This window comes from Nycticebus coucang, chromosome 12 (assembly GCF_027406575.1).
Source record: "Nycticebus coucang isolate mNycCou1 chromosome 12, mNycCou1.pri, whole genome shotgun sequence".
Lineage (NCBI taxonomy): Eukaryota > Metazoa > Chordata > Mammalia > Primates > Lorisidae > Nycticebus > Nycticebus coucang.
Genome location: NC_069791.1, coordinates 23266725 through 23281915, shown reverse-complemented (window position 1 = coordinate 23281915; position 15191 = coordinate 23266725). Strand labels below are relative to the sequence as shown.

Below are 15191 nucleotides of genomic sequence, written 5' to 3'. Positions count from 1 at the left end.
TATGTTTGCACATTCTTTTGTGCGATAAAATACACGTAACACAAAATTTACCATTTTACTCATTTGTAAGTGTACAATTCAGTGTATATTTGCAATGTTGTGCAACCATCACCACTATCCATTTCCAGAACTTTTCATCAGCTGAAACAGAAATTCTGTACCCATTAAATAACTACACCTCCTTCCTACGTCCCTCCAGCTCCTGGTAACTGCTATTATATTTCATGTCTCTATAAATTAATATTTGCTGTTTCAGGTGCCTCATGTAAGTGGAATCATACCATCCTTTTGTGTTGTTTTCACCTTTTTATTTTTCAAATACCTCAAATTAAGTAAAGTGTCCAGGGTCAACAGCTGTAAGTGGCAACATAGCAGTAGAAACTTAAGTACGTTTGTCAGAGTATACTCTGAGCCACTATGGGTTACTACCTTAGTAGTAAGCTTTCCCCACCCATGTTCATATATATATCCTATACAGAAAATATTTTACCCTTGACATTATACACATGTACAGAATGTTTTTTCTTCTTTTTTTAGAGACAGAGTCTTGCTTTTATCGCCCTCGGTAGAGTGCTGTGGTGTCACAGCCCACAGCAACCTCCAACCAGAATATTTTTTCATACAATTAAAAATTCTTTAAAACATATTAATACTTCCTAATAATCTATCATTTTAAATATATCATGCTTTAGTTTGTTTTGAATTTGAAATATCTTTGTACACAAATCTCTGCATTTCTGATTAAAATAAAGTGTAATTTCTTGTTCAAAGAATAGAACAAATTTAACATTTGATACTTATTGTTAAATAACCCTTCAGAAATGAGCCAATTTACAATATAAGTACTCTCATGTCATCTTCAACACTGAAGTATGTTATTTTTCCTAAATAGGTAAAAAATATTGTATCACTTGTTAATAGATGATAAAAATATTTTATTTACAATTTTATTTTCTCTATGTATCACTAGCTCATTCTCTATTAATAGTGTCTGTGTTTCAGGTATTCACGTAAACTTTTATGCATATTGCAGCACATCCTATTCCCCCTTTTTTTCTTTGCTTTCAAATTTTTGTGATATCTGACAAAATAGTGGGTAAACGGAAAGCAGAGTTTTGTTTTATAATCAGTGATTCTTGCTGGTTTGTTGAGATCTAGAAGATTCCTTGCTGGTGGATGGGTAACACTGGTGTTATCTTTTTAGTTTTCAAAGTGGAAATACTTTTTATTGCTTTTGGTAATTAAAAAAATAATAAATGAGTGTTCTTTTATTTTACAAAGCATTTGAACAGTATAAAATATACAAAGTAAAAAATTAAAGGCTTCATAATCCCCTTCTCATATAAACACTTGCAGACAGTATAGGAAGATTTAGTCATACATGCAAAGAAATGAAATAAACATATGGAAAAAATCAGACATGACTCTTAAGAAAAATATAATCACAACACATTCCTTGGCTCATAAATTTAAAGTATTAACATGGTAATAAAAAAAAGCATATAGATTTAACCCAAAATTTTAATATAGCCATACTGGGAAGATGGAAGAAGGTAAGGGGAGTATAAGAGGTTGAAAAATCCTCCTTTATCCCTTTGTGAATAGTGTTTGTGGGTCCCCAATCCCTGGGTTGTAGACCACAGCAAGAGGTGAGCAGCGGGTGAGCAAGGAAGCTTCATCTGTATTTATAGCTGCTCCCCATCACTCGCATCACTGCCTGAACTCCACCGATAGGAGCATGAACTCTACTGTAAACTGTGCATGCAAGGGATCTAGGTTGTGTGCTCCTTACCAGAATCTAATGCTTTATGGTCTGAGGAGGAGGTGAGGCAGTGATCTAGTATTGGGACCATCTAGTTGCAGGAAAATAAGCTCAAGGCTCCCACTGATTCTGTGGGATGAGTTGTATATTTATTTTGTTATATATTACAATGTAGTAATAATAGAAAAATAAAGTACACAGTAAATACAATGCACTTGAATCATCCCAAACCATTGTCCCCTACCCCCAGGCGTCATTGGTGGAAAAACTGTCTTCCATGAATCTGGCCACTGGTGTTGAATTAAGTGACAGAAATATATTTAAGTATATGTATTTTATTTAGCAATATTTGGACATATGAAAAGAAATAGCTAAAGAAGTTATAAGTAGTTGCTTCTAGGGAATGGGATTTGGTACTGTAGGCAAGGCAGACAAATAACTGCTGTGTTTGATTACAAGCCTTTTAGAGCTACTCTACTTTTTATTTTATGGATATTTACAACTTATCCAGATTGAGCTGAAAGCTACAAGAAATAAGATGACACTATACTTAAAGACAAGTTCTCTTGAAAAGTTTATTAATACTATTAACAATAAATCATTCAACTTCTCAGTCTTTGTGACGTTTTGTTTTAAAGATTAAACTTATTTCAAAAGTCCTCATGTAAACTAGTCAGACACAAATGAAGCTTTTTATAATGGACTTCTCAACGCCTTTTAATAACTATCTTTTTTCTTGGGATGAAAATAGCATTACTATGATAGTATTAAGTTTCCTTATTTTTATTAAAATTAGCTCTTTTCAAGGTTACTAGCTTGAGTGTGCTAAAGCCAGACAGAAACATGATACTTTAAAATTGTTTTAATTTCTTACGAACTATTTTATATTAGAAAACTATTTGGCATTAAGTATTCATATGCTGAAATCCTAAAAGTCATCTTTAGTCCCCAAGTGACCTTTGTGTTCCCAGACTTTTAAAATTTTAATTATATTTACATAAAAAATAAAATTTTAATCACTAAGTTCTTCCTCATCACTGAAGTAGTTGCTTTTCTTTATCCTCGGACGTCTTGAATCATCTGACGTTGAGGGGCCCCCTGAACTGGGTTTCCATTTTCTTTGTTCTTCTTCAATTTTGGCTTGCTGTAATGTGATTCAGAAAACAAAACAAAACAGAACCAGGAGCCTCTTTAATATTATTTATGGTATATTAAAACACGGCAAAAAACCAGCACAAATGCCACTACTTCGTACCCTCCCAGCCCATGCAGACAGTAAGATCCTTCCTGATCCTTAAATTCTGCCCAATGTCACAATGTTTTTTGTTTTTTTTTATTGTTGGGGATTCATTGAGGGTACAATAAGCCAGGTTACACTGATTGTATTTGTTAGGTAAAGTCCCTCTTGCAATCATGTCTCCAGTGTCACAATGTTATTCAAAATTATCTTTGGCAATTTCTAAAGAAATCTTTTCCATTTGGCTACACTCTCTTTCATCAAATAGTTCTCAATTCTATAATGAAAACAGATGAAGTGTTGTGGGGTTCTTAAAATCTAGGAAGAACTAATGGAAACTTTTCATGCACACTACTCTAAGGACCTCAGAGAAACAGACTGTTTCCTGCAGTGTAGGGGTGAAGGGGAAAGACTGAGGAGGTGCTCAATAAAACAAACAAGGAATGTGAAACTCTTAACCCAAGGGAGCTATTAGATGATGCCTTTTAAAAGAACAATTTAGTACCTGGAATGCGATGGCCTGACTGAGACTGTCCAGAGCAGGATCTTCCCCTTCATCTTCACTTTCTCCTACTTCTGCACTAAATTATTAAAAACAAACCAAAACCCAAAATGGAATGTAATCAACTTAGAGCAAAAAGATGAAAACAACATAATAATGTATTTAGTGACAGTATATATACATACATTTCTTCCTCTGGTTCAGGAATTTTCTTTTTTTTCTTTTTTTCTTTCTTCTTTGGAGGTTCACGTTCTCCAAGCATATTTTTAGGACAGGCATAACTTAAATGTCCACTTTCCTTTTGTTTCCCATTAAAAGGTAAGGGAAAAATATTTGTTATAATTTACAGAAATTTGGTATAAGGTTTTCAGAACTGAAAAAAGAATATTCTAGTATTGGGGATATATAGAAGAAATTAAATGATAAAACCCATTGCTTTAATATTAACAGAAGGAAGAGCCTGTAATGTAACTACAACTAAGCTACTTTAACAATTACGAGGTTTTTGTATAATTTAGTCATTCCGCTAAAAGAGGTAGTCCCTACTGCAAACATTTTCAAGTCTCAAGATTCAAGATATAAAACAAACCAAAATGTTAATAGATCATCTACTCTAAACACAAACATTTTAAGTTATTTGATAAATAGGGATAAAACTATTTCTGTTAATTTCCAAGATGCTGTTTAACATTGTTTTAAATGGAAAATTTCGTTGTCTTCCCTTTTCATATTAATTACTTTCATTTTTCTCCTTTCCTATCTAGACTATACCTGTATTATCCAATTACAGTAGCCAGCAGGCGCATGTGCTACTGAGACCTTGTCTGAATTAATATGCACTGTAAAGGTAAAATACACATTAACGAAGATAATGTGAAAAAAATGTAAAAAACCTTAATTTAAAAAATATTAACTAATATTCAAATGTTAGAACTTTAGGTATAAATTGGGTTAAGTAAAGGATATTCATTTTTACTTGTTTTTTAATGTGGCTAGTAGGAAATTTTAAATTACAGATGTGGCGCTTGCTTTATATTCCTATTTGACAGTGCTATACTAGCCGGTAATTCATGAGGTAGAATATCAAGTTGTAAAACATAAGAACTCAGAGTTATAATTTGTACATTAGCTTACTACATTTTTTTTTCTTTTTGGAGACAGGGTTTTGCTCTGTCACCTGGGGCTAGAATGCAGTGGTATGATCACAGCTCACTGCAACCTCAGACTCTGGGGGCTTAAGCAATCCTCCTGCCTCAGTGTCCCAAGTAGCTGGGACTACAGGTACACGCCACTATGCCTGGCTAATTTTCCTATTTTTTTGTAGAGATGGAGTCTTGCTACGTTGCCTAAGCTGGCCTTGAACTCTTGGCCTCAAGTACTTGATCCTGCCACCTCTACTTCCCAAAGTGCTAGGATTAAGGTGTGAGCCTCTGTGTCTGATTTCAAAGGTTTTATGTTATTGTGGGGTGCGGTAACTTAGCCAAGAATTAAACAATAGGAGAAAAATACTCAAGCTTTTCAAGTGTATTTAAATTGACTGTGGACTCTGAATACCTAGGACATGGCTGAACCTAAAAATTATTATTTACTGTTAAGGAACTGCTGAGAATATATAGTTAGGGAAATATTTCCCAAACTGTGTTTTGAAATAATGGTATTCAAAAAATATTAAAATATCCCAAATAAAAAGAGAATTTATAGGGAAATAACTATGGGAAAAACCAGGCTAACTAATGTAAACAGATTTTTTGTGAGGTAAAAATTAAAGCAATATAGAAATGTACAAAATTTAACAAATCTATGGATCCGTAAACCAAAAGGAACAGATTAAACAGATTAACAAACTCATCCAAAACTTCTTAGATAATTTAATATTGCTGTGAATATCAGGATACATACTAATCTGACCATAACTCCACCCTCCCCTTCTTTCTTTCTTCTGAAAACTCAGGGCTTTGGAACACAGTTTCTAAAACATTTACTTAAGCAGTTTTAGAATTACAAGACTTGACAGAATAGTAAGTATCTTGCTTGCTGAGATTTTATTTACCTGTTTATTTGTTTTATTGGGAGTAAGTAGGGAGTAGCATTTCCCTGTATCTCCCCTGGGATTTTGTAGCTAGCACAATGTCTTTCATGAATTCTCTTCCCATCTTCCCATTAATACCCCTGGACTGTGTTTCTTAAGTATTTTACATTGTCACTTTAGAAAATGAAAGCTGTGAGACCCAGACTGAAATTCTCTTGGTACCATCATTACAGGCCATGTACAAAACTGTTCTAAGGTTGTGTATCTCTCCCTAATCACCAAAACTTTAGATGGATAATGACAGATCATGAGGAGAATTACGTCAGAAAATGTAAGGATAGTGCAGTTATAAAACATTAGCAGTACTAACAGGAAGAAAAACAAAAAACATTGAAACACAGTATCCCATAGAGGATAGGTCATATGGTGATCTTGGTACTGCCAACAGTGACACTTGTTGGCAAAATGTTATAGAAACAGATAATAGACTATCAATGAAAATTTTTGAGTTACTAAAATCTTTCAAGATAGCGGTATTAGTAATCAGTCTAACACTTTTTATACTAATCATTTCTAAAGATTTAGGAACTAGAGAAAATACCATTCTCAGGTTATCTTTACATACTACATTTCAATTGAAGTTTACTAAGATCAATCTGGAGTTCCTAAATAAAACAACTCCCAAAACCTGGTTTTTGGCCAGTTATGTTTTGGTGACACAAATAAAAGACTGATGTGAAAATGCCTTAAAGTAGACCATGGGAAGTTCCATGAAGTTTTAGGTTTACTTACCCCACATTCATAACACTTAGATTTATCAAAGTAGTTTCGCCTTCGGATGAACTCAGCGGCTCTTCCATTGTCAATAGCAATGCTTGCTTTTATCATTCTACCAAACAACTAAGCCAGAGAAAAATGTAAATACAGAAGGATGTATTTCACCGAAACCTAAAGCTACTTCCTTGATCCCATTTCCTCAAATCTTCAATTCCATTTTATTTTTGGACTATTTTTGCAACTGCCACTTAGATACAATAAATTTTGTTCTGTAGTATTCTTATTGGGCGGCGCCTGTGGCTCAAGGAGTAGGGCGCCGGTCCCATATGCCGGAGGTAGCAGGTTCAAACCCAGCCCCGGCCAAAAACCACACACAAAAAAGAAATGTAGTATTCTTATTGCTTGGAGTCTTCTAACGTGTTAGGAACCCACTACAGCCTTGGCTTCTTTTCTGTAAGTCAGACATCCTTAGAATCTACTGATAGCCATTAGAATTGACCATCTACTGCATCCTCACAGTTTTGGCCTGGATGAGCACAAAGGCTTTTTGGGTTTAAAAACTTTGACAGGAATGAATGGCTTACCTGTTTGTTGTTTATTGCCCTCGTACAGTTTTGTGCAGAATCTTTATCCAAAAATAAAATAAATGCAACTCCTTTACTCTTCCTTGTATCTTTATCTTTCATTATAGTAACCCTTAAATCATAAACAAATAATTAAAATAGAGGTAGCAATAAATAAGAGATATTAATACTTAGGAAATGCAAGGTTTTTAGAAAGGGCTAACTAAAAAATTTACAAAATAAGATAAACTGATACATTCAGCTATTTCTTCAGAGTCATGGGATATCAAGAAGAGGATGAAAAAGTGGAATATTGATTTAACACATGGTAGCACAGCTATGATTACAGTTAATCAGAGGTTGAAAGAGGTGAAGAGATTACAGAGACAATGGAATCTGGAAGAGTTATTCTTTTTCCAAACTCACTCTCATCCTGCTAACAAAACCGAGGTATTCTTTTCTATACAAAAAGCAAAATGAATTACTTATTTTTCCAAGTTTTAGAATCTAATTGTATTCCTAATATTCTCTTACAGAATATGAAGTTTAGTGGTTCTTGGCCATACCACCTCAGGGGTAACAGAGTACAAATGATAAATGCTAATGAGAGGTGAATCTAGATAAAGATTTCATACTTTTTTAAAACCAATTTTGACAGAAATATTTTGCTTTAGAGTTTGGAATTTTTGCATGTTTGTGAAGGTCATAAATCATTTCTTAAAAAGTACTATTTTAGTAAAAGTGTTAGTTTTCTACTCCGTCTTCAGTTAATGCTCTCTCTCATCCGTCCACCCTTTTCCATTCCCTTTGCTTTTTTCTTGTTCATGTTGGCATTACTCTTTTAACAGTCTATTCTTATTGGTGCCTTGATGTTAATTCTCAAAAGTAGTGAAAGAGTCTTAAAATCACACCATTCCTTTGCTCAGAAATATTTAATTTGCCTGTTCTTTGTCCAGCAATTAATTTCCTTTTTGATTTGGCTCCTACCTCCCTCATCTTTCACTACTATTTCTAGTCATAAATTATGAGGTCTAGCTAAAATAAACCACTCATCCCCAAACTGGCACCTCTGTACACACACCGTTTATTTTCTTTCACTCTCACACACTGTCCATTAAAATTTTCCTCATTCTTCAGGGCTTAGATCCTGTATCAGTTCCTAGTCTCTTCAGATGGAAATAATTTCTCCTTTTTCTGCTAGTCTCCATTGAATTGTGTATATAGAAACCATATTTCATCGCACTTACTGTAATATAAACTCCTTTAAGGCTGTCTCTGTAACCTGTACATGCTTAAGCTTACTATTTAGAATAGAAAAATAGATATAAATGGGGAAAGTAGCTTCTCAAAAGACTGCATTTATGTGTTCACTCACTTGGTCATTCAGCTACTCCATTAGCCTCAAGCCTAGGCATTAAGCACTGGTAGTAGTTTCTGCCTTTAGGAAAAAACCTACAGTCTAGTGGTGGAGCCAATTACAATATAATACTTTGATAGAGATAACTTCTATGGTAACAGAAAAAAAATTACACCAAGGATTTAAAAGGATAAATCTACTATGACTCCCAAGTTTCTGGCACAGGAAAAGAGGTACAGTAGGACCATTTCCTGAGATAAGTAAGGTATATGATAAACTCATTTAAGCTCATAGTATGAAGCATACACAACCAATTTGGGAAACCTGGATGCCATCCATAAAGTAAGCATAGCACCAAGTATTTTTTTTTTTTTTTTTTTTGAGACAAAGTCTCGTTATGTTGCCCTCAGTAGAGTGCCTTGGTATCACAGCTCACAGCTCACAACAACCTCCAACTCTTGGGCTTAAGCGATTCTCTTGCCTCAGCTTCCCAAGTAGCTAGGGCTACAGGCGCCTGCCACAACATCCGGCAATTTTTTTGTCATTGTTGTTTAGCTGGCTGGGGCTGGGTTCGAACCCACCAGCCTCGGTGTATGTGGCTGGTGCCATAACCTCTGTGCTATGGGCGCTGAGCCCATACCACTAACTATTACCCAACAGGTTCATCTTGAACCCCTGAGCTCAATCTTCCCGCCTCAGCCTCCCAGAATACTAGAATTACAGGTGTGAACCATCGCGCCCAGCAATAGTGACCCCCCAACCAGCAATAGTGATTTTTAATAGCAAGGTAAGCTTATAAGAAGTTAATAATTTCAAGATGCGAATAAACATCAACTGTTGAACATCCATCCATTCTCCAAAAGTTAGGAGAAAAATAACTAGTCAAGATAAATATGATCTATATTCTTGGGATTTAAAATTTATACAGAAGGTATATTGGTTATAAGATGTGCACTGGTTAAAAGTACCTTCTTGCTTTTAGGTGCTCCAGTTCTGGCCCTCCTACCCCCACCACCCCCACCCACCCACTGTCGGCCTCCGTCAAGGAGAGTAGTGGCGGCGAAGGCTGCTGCGAATCTGAATGCCATGAAGGGAGACCATGGACATTCTGCTTGAGATTTCAAGAATTTTGAATACTGGCTTAGATATGGAAACTCTGTCTCAAAAAAAAGGAGAAGCAAATTCAGATATAGTTTTAAAATTTAATGTGAATACTTACTTTACAACTTTGCCATACTTGGAAAATATCTGAAACAAAAGAACATATATTAATTTATAACATGAGGCCATAAAACACATGGCATTTTCAAGATACATATATTTCATATATGTAGTCTGAATTCTTTGTTATAGTGTATGAAAATTTTAGCCTTCAGTCTATAAAGCAGGCCCTAGAAATATTTTTTTGGTCACTAGAATAATATTGTTATTAGAGTCATATGTCCTGCCTCAGTTCCCATGTTTCTGGCAATGGAGTGGATACAGAGAAAAACACTACATGAGTGGTAAGTCCAGGCATACGTACTGTCCAGCTGTTATGTTCCGGAGGGATATCTATGGCAAGTATCAACTCTACCGTAGCACCACCTAAGCCTACATTTCAAATATTAATGTTGTAGAATGTTACTATTCTTACTCAACCCCCACCACATTAAACAATCACTGTTTAAGAAGACAGATACATAGATTACTTTAAAAAAAAAAAAAAAAGAAGACCCATAAAACATAAAACAGGCCAGATATGGTGGCACATGCCTGTAGTCCTAGCTACTTGGGCAGCTGAAGGAGGAGGATCACTTGAGCCTGGGAGCTTGAGGTTGTAGTAAGCTATGATGATGTCACAGCACTCTAGCCCAGGTGACAGAGAAAGGCCATGTCTCAAAAACAAGCAAAAGAAACATAAAAACTAAAAAGCTTTTATAATTAAAAATCCATTTCCATCAGTCTCCTCTTCTGCTCACCATTAATGTTAGTGGTGCTTTATAGTTGGCCCTTTGACTTCTACATCCTGATCCTGAGCAATCGTTATCTATTTCCATAATTACCCATATACTAATAGTTCCTATTAATATAAAAATTCTTTCAGAATATGTTTATACCATATATGCAACCAATAAAGAATTTTTTAGCTCTATGATTGATTGGAGCATATCTGGACTGCAGTGTTAGCAAAACTGGATTCTGTAGTTTTGTTTTGTTTTGTTTTTTTTTTTAGAGAAACAGAGTCTTACTTTGTTACCCTTGGTACAGTGCTATGGCGTCACAGCTCACAGCAACCTCTTGGGCTTAGCCGATTCTCTTGTCTCAGCCTCCCGAGTAGCTGGGACTACAGGTGCCTGCCAGAATGCCTGGCTATTTTTTGTTGCAGTTCGGCCATGGCTGGGTTTGAACCCGCCACCCTCGGTATATGGGGCTGGCGCCCTACTCACTGAGCCACGCGCACTGCCCAAGCCAGTAGATTTTTATGTAACACTTTCTAATGGCGCCTCATTTCACAGAGGCATCCTGAGTGTGCTTATCTCTGACCGCTCTTCCTCTTCTAATGAAATGCTTGTCCCCCAGAAATCTGCACAGCTGCCTCGTTTGCTTCAGGTGTTTATTCAAGTCACTTTCTCATGAAGGGCATTTTTTTACCACCCTATATAAAATTTCACCTCCATTCCCAGTTTATCATTCAACAACCCTTCTTTCCTGCTTTATTTTTTTTCCTTAGTATCTAACATCTTAGCATCTACTTGGTATCTTAACATATAATTTGACATTTAATCTTTTGCATTGTTTGTCTCTCCTGGTATACTTTGAGTGCCAAAGGGATTTTTATCTTTTTTTTCACTGACATGTCTCCAGTACCTGTAAGAATGCTCAACACATAATAAATAAATATTGAGTAAACATAGTTAAGGAATACAAGGAAAGTAAAATACGGGGAAAGTAAAATAATTTTTCCTCTCTGTTCTTTGAAACTCAAGCCATCTTTTTCTTTTCTTTCTTCTTTTTTTTTTTTCTGAGACAGAGTTTCACTCTGTTGCCCCAGGCAAAAGTGCCATGGCTTCAGCCTCAAACTCCTGGGTCAAAATAATCCTCCTGCGTTAGCTTCCCAAATAGCTGGGACTATAGGCATCTGTCACCAAGCCTGGTTAATTTTTCTATTTTTGGTAGAGATTTGCTCCACTGAAGCAAGAGGACCCCTTGAGCCCGAGAGTCTCACTCTTGCTCAGGCGGGTCTAGAATTCCTGAGCTGAAGGGATCCTTTCACCTTGGCCTCCCAGAGGGCTTGGATTATAGATGTAAGGTACTGCTTGGCCTGAAACTCAAGCTATCTTAATAAACCAAGTGCTATGCATCACCTATGAAGCATCTCTCTAGTTAACATCTACCCAAAGTAGCAAAGAGAACAGAATACTAGAAGAAAGGACTCATGTTATCCCTTCCAGATCCTCTCTCATTCATCTGGAGGACAGGTAAAACAGAAAATTTTGTTCTTTGTGAGGTAAAGAGGTAAAAGAATATATTGGAAGGGATTTTCCTCCCACCTCAATCACCCATATCCTGAACTGAAAACAAAATATTGAAATTGTTACACTTTTGCCACATACATTAATTAAGATATGCTTTCAGAACCTGAGGGTTAGGAAAGAGACTCACTCTCTTTGCTCCCATCAGTCCTTTCCTCCAGAACCTTCATTCCACTACCAGTTTCAAAGGCCAAGAATGCAAGCAGGAAAAAAACTAGCCTATCAGAAGTTGCTCCCAATTCATTATGCTAGTTATGTCTTCTGTGTTTATAAATAACTTATTATTCTCTATAAGGACATGGTAAATTCTCTTTGGAAATTACAGTTCCTAAATTTTTTCACTTACTCACATTTGCAACAGAGGTCTTTGGTATTGATGATTTAAGGACATTATAATGTACTTACTAAGAATTTTGCCAGGGAAGCTGGGCGTGGTGAATTGCTTGAGCTCAGGAGTTTGAAATCATCTTCAGCAAGAGTGAGACCCCTTTCTACTAAAAATAGAAATACACTAGCCAGGTGGTGTTGTGGGCACTTGTAATCCCAGCTGAAGCAAGAGGACCCCTTGAGCCCAAGGGTTTGAGGTTGCTGTGAACTATGACAACATGGTACTCTACTCCAGGGTGACAAAGTAAGACTCTGTCTCACACAAACGAACAAACAAACAAACAAAAACCAACTAGCATTTTGCCCGGGAGAACTGTTTGTTTAAGTTGCATCTGTATCTCCAATAGAAAATTCAGTAAATAGATGTACTGATACTAAAATTTACTTACCCTGTATAAGTCATTGTTTGTCAGAGAAAAGGGCAAGTTGGACACATACACTGTGCTCTTACTTGGAGCCAATCCACCACTCATTTCTAAAAAGAAAAACAAACCCCTAAGGAATCTAAACCAGGTAATCTTCAGTGCAGATAATACCAACACAGTATTGACAATTACTGGTTTAGTTATGCCAGATTTATACTACCTTCTTTACATTTTAGGAAGTTAGAAACAATGACTCCAGCTGGGTGAACTGAAGGAATTCCTTTTCTCCAGTCACACTTAAAATTTTTTGGTCCTTCTTACAAGAAAATTCTTACACTAACTTTCAGGACTGGACTGTGTGTGTACAGAGAGGAGGATTTTAAACAAAAGAGGGATAGAAAATCCTGAAGGTACTTTTTTTTTTTGAGATAAAGTCTTACTTTGTTGGCTTTGTAAGCGTGCCAGGGCTGTCATAGCTCACAGCAACTTCAAACTCTTGGGCTCAAGCCCTCCTCTTGCCTCAGCCTCCCAAGTAGCTGGGACTGTAGGTGCCCACCACAATGCCACAATGACTTGCTGCTTTTTAGAGACAGGAGAGACAGAGTCTTGTTCTAGCTTAGCCTGGTCTCTAACTTCTGAGCTCAAGCAATCCACACCCTCCCAGCGTGCTAAGATTAAAGGTATGAGCCACCACAAACAGCCTGAGGCTACTGGTAAACCTTCCCTCAGCCTAAGGACCCAAACAGTGCTTTCAGATGTGTACTCTATCTTGCCTACCTACATCAGAAAGAGCCTGGGGGCTTAGAAGAATCTTAGCCACTGATTTTTTGCTAATACGCACTAATGCATTGCTTAATGAAGATGTGTTCTGAGCAATTCCTCATTAGGTGATCTTGTCCTTGTGTGAACATCACAGTGTACTTACACAACCTAGATGGTGTAGTCCATTGCTGCTAGGCTACAACTTTATAGCATGTTAATGTGCTGAACACTGTAGGCAATTGTAACACAGTGGTAAGTATTTGTGTATCTAAACATAGAAAGGTACAGTAAAAATACAGTGCAGAGTATTATAATTTTATCACCATGGTATATATGGTTCCTCATTGACCGGAACATGACTATACTATGACTTGGTACCTTTTTTGGTTGGTTGTCTTACTGCGCATCTCCCGAGTGGTGTTAAGTGGAAATTTTAGCCTCACAAGAATAATGTAAAGCTTTTTCAAATTCACTAATTTTGCATATTGCTGCCAATTATGACGCCATACATTATAGTTAGGTATATTGAAGGGATATTGACTTGCATATGTATGTTTTTAAGTTTACAAATATAATGGTAGGCCGGATGCGGTGGCTCACACCTGTAATCCTAGCATTCTGGAAGACCGAGGCAATACTGCTTGAGCTTAGGAGTTCCAGATCAACCTGAGCAAGAGCAAAATTCCATCTCTACTAAAAAAGTAGAAAAATTAGCTGGGCGTCATAGAGGGCGCCTGTAGTCCCAGCAATGTGGGAGGCTGAGGAAGGAGGAACACTTGAACCCAGGAGTTTGAGGTTTCATACCTTATTTTACAAAATCAACAAATTATCCGTGAAAACTGTATCAAACTCAACCAGGTTCAAATTTCCAATTTAAAAATCACGTGCGGTGTGTATCTGAGATGGGGATATGAACTATTACACGTGGGAAGATAACTGATTCTAAGACACGCCAATTGTGAAGTAATGAGAAAATTGCTTGATGCTTGGTGTTCTGGGAGAAAAATTTAGAATACTTCAGGAACTCAACTTTGATAGCTTTTTAAACGTTTCTCATCTGAAACTCTCTAAGTAAAGTTAGTGCTAGGGCAAGCAACGGTTAAGGTCCTGGAATAAAAAGGATGGCAGGAGACAGCGGCAAATCGTTTGGCTGACAGGTCTGGGAAGGGAGCTCGCCGGGAAAAGGCCACAGCTCTGTCCAGCGTTTACCTTCAAGTGGGGGTAGGTCCAGGGAACCGGAAGAGCGCGAGCCCTCAGCTCAGCTTGGGGTTCAACCCCGACTCTTCTCCGTCCCTCGCAGCAGCCTTGGCATCACCGGTCTCCTGGGAGGGGTCAGGCGTGGAGATGAGATCGCAGCCCCAGCGGCGCCTTTTCTTGGCTTTCGGAAACCTGGGCCCCAGGGGCGGGCGCTTTACTGACGTCACTGCGCGCGCCGGAAGTGCCTACCTGGGGTAGCGGCGGCGAGCGGCAGTCTACGTTTACGAGTCTCTCAGCGGCCCGGAGTCGGTAAGTTTTTTTACCTTTACAAGAGGCGTATGGGACTGGCTTGCAGGCTGCCACACCTGTGGGATCGGGCGGGAGTTTTCCGTGGTGGGTTCTGGAAACTCTTGCTGTCTTGAGTCGTGCAACAATCATGCCCACGCGGTTGAGGGTAGAGAGACGCTGTGGAGTTCGGAATAAAGGGAAGTGTTGAGTCTAAGATACGGGCTTGCTTCTGTTTAGCGCCTTAATATGCAAAAAGAAAATTGAGTTAGGTAACTTTAGTGACTCGAGATAAGTCAGGAAGTCGGTAATTTTACTGAATGAGTTCGACGTACTCAGCTCGGTATTAGGCACTTCAGGAGCTACAAAAAAAAATGCGCAAAACAGGCTTTTTTGTTTTGGAGATCTCAGTCTAGTTGGGGAGAGTTGGAGTCACAAAATACTCTTGCATCT

At 37.4% G+C, this 15191-nt stretch overlaps 2 protein-coding genes across 21 annotated transcripts in view; one reads left to right on the top strand and one right to left on the bottom strand.

Moving 5' to 3' along the window:
• The window catches only part of PPHLN1 (periphilin 1), a 234885-nt gene that overhangs the window by 77224 nt on the left and 142470 nt on the right, over positions 1-15191 (top strand). For 9 of the 18 annotated variants that reach the window (XM_053554767.1, XM_053554763.1, XM_053554765.1 and 6 more), the window contains exon 1: positions 14703-14762. The exons of 1 other annotated variant lie outside the window; for it this stretch is intronic. The gene's annotated coding sequence lies outside the window, so the exon portion shown is untranslated. Of the gene's footprint in view, positions 1-14627; positions 14763-15191 lie in introns of those variants that run through there. 8 more of the 18 variants (XM_053554769.1, XM_053554766.1, XM_053554768.1 and 5 more) reach the window with 1 other exon arrangement.
• On the bottom strand, positions 903-14605 carry ZCRB1 (zinc finger CCHC-type and RNA binding motif containing 1). Of its 3 annotated transcripts, XM_053554774.1 has the most exons (8): positions 14466-14605; positions 12519-12604; positions 9447-9475; positions 6892-7003; positions 6323-6430; positions 3687-3799; positions 3505-3580; positions 905-2906 (listed from the first exon to the last, which is right to left on the bottom strand). In XM_053554774.1, the coding sequence occupies exons 2-8, from the start codon at positions 12600-12602 to the stop codon at positions 2775-2777; spliced, it is 654 nt and encodes a 217-aa protein (XP_053410749.1). In that variant the 5' UTR covers positions 12603-12604; positions 14466-14605; the 3' UTR covers positions 905-2774. The 3 variants fall into 3 exon arrangements, with proteins under 3 accessions (XP_053410750.1, XP_053410749.1, XP_053410751.1); XM_053554775.1 differs by lacking the exon at positions 6323-6430 and having other exon boundaries at positions 903-2906; XM_053554776.1 differs by lacking the exon at positions 12519-12604 and having other exon boundaries at positions 906-2906.